We start from the raw sequence: 6,142 nt of genomic DNA, 5'->3' as shown, positions 1-6,142 counted from the left end.
AAGAAAAAAGTGATGTAAAAAAGAACTCCAAAAAGAAAGAAAGAAAGAAAGAAAGAAGGAAAAAAGCTACCTAAAAAATAACTTGAGCCATTTGAAAGAAAGAAAGAAAAAAAATGATGTAAAAACCAACTCGAAAAGGAAAGAAGAAAAAATATCTAAAAAAACAAATCAAATAAAAGAAAGAAAAAACTCCAAAAAGAAAGAAAGAAAGAAAGAAAAAAGCTACCTAAAAAATAAATTGAGCCATTTGAAAGAAAGAAAGAAAAAAAGTGATGTAAAAACCAACTCGAAAAGGAAAGAAAGAAAAAAGTTATCAAAAACCCAAATCAAATAAAAAAGAAAAAAAAAAAAAAAAAAGCAACTCTTGAACCAATCCAAGATCAAACTCAACTTGACACCACAACAGCTGTTCCTTCCCTCCTTTCAGTCAGTCCTCGTGCTGTCACCCTCCAGTCACCACTCACGCAGCCGCAAACCACTCACCATGCCGGAAATCAGCCCCATGGACCCTAACTCGTACTCCAGACCAGGTGAGCGTGACATGAGCGTGTGTGAGCGTGTGGTGTGTGGTGAAGTGATGCAAGTCGATATGTGAGTGTGTGTGCCATTACTCGTTTTTTTTTATTATTATTGTTTAGTGTTTTTTTCGTGTTTTTTTTGTGATTTGGTGTTTGAATTAATTTTTGTGGTGGTTTTGTTTGTATTTTTTTTTTCAGGATGATTTGCCGGTTCGTGTGGTGTTTTTGTTTGTTTGTTTATTTGTTTGTTGTTAAGGTGTTGATGGTTGGTTGAGTTTCTCTAAGGGTGAGGAATATGAGTGGTGAATTGTGCAGTTTGTGTGATTGTTGTTGTTGTTGTTGTTGTTGTTGTTGAGGCCTGTGCCCCCCGGACCCCCCCTACAACACTAACCTAACCTAACGTAACCTAACCTAGCCGGGAGGGGCGCAGCCCCCTGGAACCCCCTACAACACTAACCTAATCCTAACATAAACCTAACCTAATGTGACCTAACCTAACAGGGGGGGTTGCACCTTTCCAGACCCCCCCTACAACACTAACCTAACCTTAACATAAACCTAACCTACCGTATCCTTGCTTTGGGGCAGTTTCCCTCCCCTCACACCGGTTCTCTTATAGCTTCACACAATATGCCCTGCCTCTACCAATACCCTCCTCACAATACCTTAATGAAAGGATGAAGGTCCTGGCTGGTCCTCTTCTCCATTGTACACTGACTTGCATCGCAGGAGCGATGATTTCCCAGTAATCAAATTCGCAACCTTTACAACTAATGTCACTGGTGGCCATGGCTGAACTGCTCACACAGATGTCTGTGCACCTGTCTGCCCAGCTGTGCCCCGCCTACAAATACATATAGCACATTTCCATTGGCGCAGCTCGTGGTGTTAAGAGGTGGTGGCACGTCATTGGACAAAAGAACTATAGACACAATAAGAATCCTATTCAGCAGTTACCCACAAACCCCAGCTAGAAACAATTCCAAGTCAGTGTAATGCTCATTTCCGAGTGTGATGGAGCTCCGTGGCTCGCCGCAGCTTGCTGGACTTAGAGAAAACTCGCCAAACGCTGCACATTTGAAGGCTTGTTTACAACACACTAAGGCCGAGCACTCACCAAAACTCTCACTGATGGTAAACACGTTACATATACTGCACTGTGCTATACGTATTATACAGATCGGCGTGGAGCAGTGATTCTAGAGAAGAACCGTTATTGTTGTTGTTGCAATTGTTATTGTTGTTGTACCTAATTGTTATTGTTGTAATTCTTGTTGTAATTGTTATTGTTGTTGTAATTCTTGTTCTTGTAATTATTATTGTTGTTATTGTAATTGTTGTTGTGTGTCACTCTTCCAGCATCTACACCCAGACAAACACACCTTATATGCAAAAAATACAAAATCTCCTCTTAAAAATGAATAATGCTCAAGTTGCTATAGACTTAACAGTTAACACAGGCACACTCAATGGGCTCATTCCCAAAAAAAGAAAGAAAGAGAGAGAAAAAAGTATATAGATCATCATTTAGCAACCTTGATTTTTTATTTGTTGTGAGTATTGTGTTGATAGTTCTTCCTTACCGCTGAGTGACAAAAGAAGTGGACGATAGAATTTAGGACATTATAACAGTGACTTATTCATGGTGGCACCGAAGGGATAGCTTTCTCATTGTATGGTAATCAGTGTGACGCAGTAGTGGAGGGCATGTCATCATTTCTTCTCATTTATTTGTTTATGAGTATTTTCTTCACACAGGATGAGCAGTGAGCAAAGAACAACAAAACTATTATGGAAAAATCATAAATAAAAAATAATGACTCACTGAGATGCATTTGACCATAGAACACTTGTAACATAGTGACTTCATCTTTCACTTCTCAAAATATATAGACAGCCTAACCTAACTTAATAAGTCTTCTTCTCAAGATAGATAAGGAACCTAACTGGCCCAAAATACTCAATCTTTCACTTCACAAAATATTTAGTCCTCTTCAGTACCATGTCACATTTTCACACTCGTTCTGGTTACTATTTAGCGGTTTTATACAGTTTCAGGTACTTATGTTGGGATTGAAATAGTAAAGAGTATGGTCATTATTTTTCTGATCCCCATAGGCCCTTGTTAATGCAAATAAAATTGTCTAATCATACCCAAAAATCAAGGTAAACGTGTGTTAGTATTGAAAGGATTAACTTAATGTAACCTGACCAATCTTATACTTTTCAAAATATATATTCAGTGTAACCTAACCTAACTTTCTTCACAATACACTCTGTACTAATAATTACTTGTCTTTTTTCCTCCTCAAATATTAAGTAAGAAAGAAATTTAACCTCAATGATACAACAATAACTGAAACTAACCTAACCTACCGATAAGATCAAATTAGTAAAACCAAATCTAACCCAACCCAACCCAACTTAATTCAACCCAACCCAAATTAATTCAACCCAACCCAACTTAACCTCGACTTGACCTAATCTGATGTAACCTAATCTCACGTAATCTAACCCAACATAACCCAACCCAACCCAACTCAACCAAATACAACCCAACCTCATGTCACCTCACCTCACCTCACCTCACCAAACCTAACCTAACCTGGTCTCCTTCCACAGACCAGGTGGTGGTGAGGGAGCTCCACCTGGACTGGCAGGTGGACTTTACACGGCAGGTGGTGGCGGGGTTTGTGCTGCTGACGGTGGAGTGCGTGCAGGAGGGACAAGACCTGGTGAGAGAGAGAGCATTCAATATATTTTATCTAAAATATACAATCATTTTCTATATTTTCTTATATATATATTTGTGTTTTTAAGGTTAATTGGTTTGCATCTTGTGTTTAATCTATTATTCTCCTATTTAATTATACATGTTTCACAGTTCACACTCATAATTTATCATTAAGTATACTAAACTCACAAATCATTCAATACATTAAGAACAAAATAGTTAAAAATGAAAAAAAAATGAAATCAAAGATCATTAAATTGAACACTAATAAGATAACACCATTAAAATAAGTAAACACACCAATAAACAAAAAAGTAAATAAAAACAATAATAATTAAACAGTGACCCCTCTGTCCCCTCCCTTCCTCACCCCCTTCACCCCCACACAGATCCTGGACACTCGTGACCTGGTCATCAAGAGTGTGCAAGACTCCGTTTCCAGCCATGACCTCACCCATACCCTGGGGGAGGCACACCCTAACTTTGGCGCACCCCTCTCTGTCACCCTACCTGAGCCAGGGAAGAAAACGTGAGTGTGGTGTGTGGGGTGTGTTTTGGGTATGTTGTGGTCAGGGTTGTTTTGATTTACGTAAATTGAATGATAAATTTAAATCAAGTTATTTAAATCAAAGTAAAAAAAATCATGATTTAATTCAAAATGAAATATCCTGTATAAGAAAATGTGATCTACTTGTACAGGACAAGCATCAACTCTGCTTGTCCCGTCCAGATCCTGTACTAGTCTTGTAGCAACTCAGACACCAGCGAACGATTGCATCCTTTAATAAGACAAATATTCAAAAGCATAAAGAAGGAAAGTAAAGTTTGGTATTGGTTAGTTTGATATTGATAATAACAGCAGATGCAAATATCAATTTCAATGAGAGTATTTTTAAATAGACAAGAAAATTATCAGGTATAATTTCTAATTAATATGAATCCAAATCTGACAACATAGTATAGACAAGTTGGCAGTTTTCCTCAGTATTTAATAGACATGGATGGAGCCTGCTGGCCTGGTGGCCTGCTGGCCTGCTGGCTTGCTCACTGCTGCCTGAGTAGAGTCACGTCCCCCCCTACCATACCAAGGATTGTTGGCCTGTGGCCTCTTCACAGTGCACACTCAAATGATAATACTTTGTGTCATAGTGTAGTGTTGGTGATTTATTGTTGGTTGACACACAGTGCTGCCAGATGGACACTGTGGCAAGAGTGACTGTGGCAGGAAAAGACACCCAGTGTGGCGATCATTTGACACAATTCACAAAGGCAAAGCATGGAGAGCAAAATGCACAAAATGCAAACAATAAATTCAAGGGATAGTGACAAGAGTGAAGAGACATGTGGAGGCTTTGTAGTGAAGGAAGGAGAAGATAAGATAATGACTCATGATTTTCTTGGGAAAACTCATCTGAGATAATTCATAGGTAACACTAAGCTATGATTTCATGTAACATTGGTGGCAACAAAAAAAGATTAAAACAAAAAAATCATCCAAAGAGAAAATATGATTTGAATCAAATAAATCTGATTTAAATAAGAATAAATTGATTTTTTTTTTTTATTATTAGAGAAAAAAAAAATTCTAACCCTGGTTGTGGTGTGTTGGAGGTGTGTTAGGGTGTTTTGTGATGTGCTGGGGTTGTGTTGGGGTGTGTTATGAGAAATATGAATAGAAAAGAATAGGAGAATTAAATAATGTTAAAATATTCTTGAATTGAAAGCTTATCTTTCATGTGTGTGTATGTGTGTGTGTGTAATTAACTGCTTGATCTGCTGCAGTCTCTGACGAGACAGCCAGACGTTACCCTACGGAACGAGCTCAGAGCTCATTATTTCCGATCTTGGGATAGGTCTGAGACCAGGCACACACCACACACCAGGACAACAAGGTCACAACTCCTCGATTTACATCCCGTACCTACTCACTGCTAGGTGAACAGGGCCTATACGTGAAAGGAGACACACCCAAATATCTCCACCCGGCCGGGGAATCGAACCCCGGTCATCTGGCTTGTGGAGCCAGCGCTCTAACCACTGAGCTACCGGGCCGTGTGTGTGTGTGTGTGTGTGTGTGTGTGTGTGTGTGTTCGTAGATGCAAACACCTGATTCAATGCATTTTCTTATTCATGCATACAACAAACTGTGAGTGTGCATGCTTATCAAAATAACACACACACACACACACACACACACACACACACACACACACACACACACACACACACACACACACACACACACTTTATGAAAAACCAACATCATTGAATAACAAGAGTAGAAAAACAAATACAAAATAAAACCAAATTACACCAAAACATACACAAAAAGACAGACAAACCAAAACAACACAAAACAGGAGCTTCCAAAACAACCTAATCATTAACAAAAACATTTCCTCAACACCAATAAAAACACCAAAACTAAAAAAAAAAAAAAAAAAAAAAAAAAAAAAAAACTGACGGCCAAAACTAACAGAAGTATCATTTAAAAACCAAACTTTCACTAACACTCCACACGCACACACAGGTGGAAGATCAAGGTGGAGTACGAGACCTCACCCACATGCTCCGCCCTCCAGTGGCTCTCCCCAGAACAGACAGCAGGCAAGCGGCACCCCTATGTGTTCTCTCAGTGCCAGGCCATTCACTGCCGCTCCCTTGTGCCGTGCCAGGTAGGTGTGTGGGTGACTGACTGGCTAACTGAGTGAGTAAATGACTGACTGAATGAATGAATAATTGATGGATTGACTGACTGACTGACTGACTGATTATTCTATTCTATGTATCTTTTTCTGTTAATTTCTATTCCATTCCATTTGTTTTCTGTTCATTCTATATTTTTTTCACTATCTATCATTCTTCCTATCTGTCAGTAATCAACTATTCA

At 38.8% G+C, this 6,142-nt stretch overlaps 1 protein-coding gene across 1 annotated transcript in view; it reads left to right on the top strand.

Annotated features, from left to right (window-relative positions):
• Positions 1–359: 359 nt before the first annotated feature.
• LOC123501811 (leukotriene A-4 hydrolase-like) overlaps positions 360–6,142 on the top strand; it is a 13,693-nt gene continuing 7,910 nt past the window's right edge. The window contains 4 exon segments of the mRNA XM_045250827.1: positions 360–530; positions 3,141–3,253; positions 3,642–3,781; positions 5,783–5,927. Of these exon segments, the coding sequence (XP_045106762.1) occupies positions 485–530; positions 3,141–3,253; positions 3,642–3,781; positions 5,783–5,927 (444 nt within the window). The 5' untranslated portion in view covers positions 360–484.

Source organism: Portunus trituberculatus, chromosome 10 (genome assembly GCF_017591435.1).
Source record: "Portunus trituberculatus isolate SZX2019 chromosome 10, ASM1759143v1, whole genome shotgun sequence".
NCBI lineage: Eukaryota > Metazoa > Arthropoda > Malacostraca > Decapoda > Portunidae > Portunus > Portunus trituberculatus.
The sequence above is the reverse complement of the archived record's forward strand: the minus strand, read 5'-3'. Positions and strand labels throughout refer to the sequence as shown.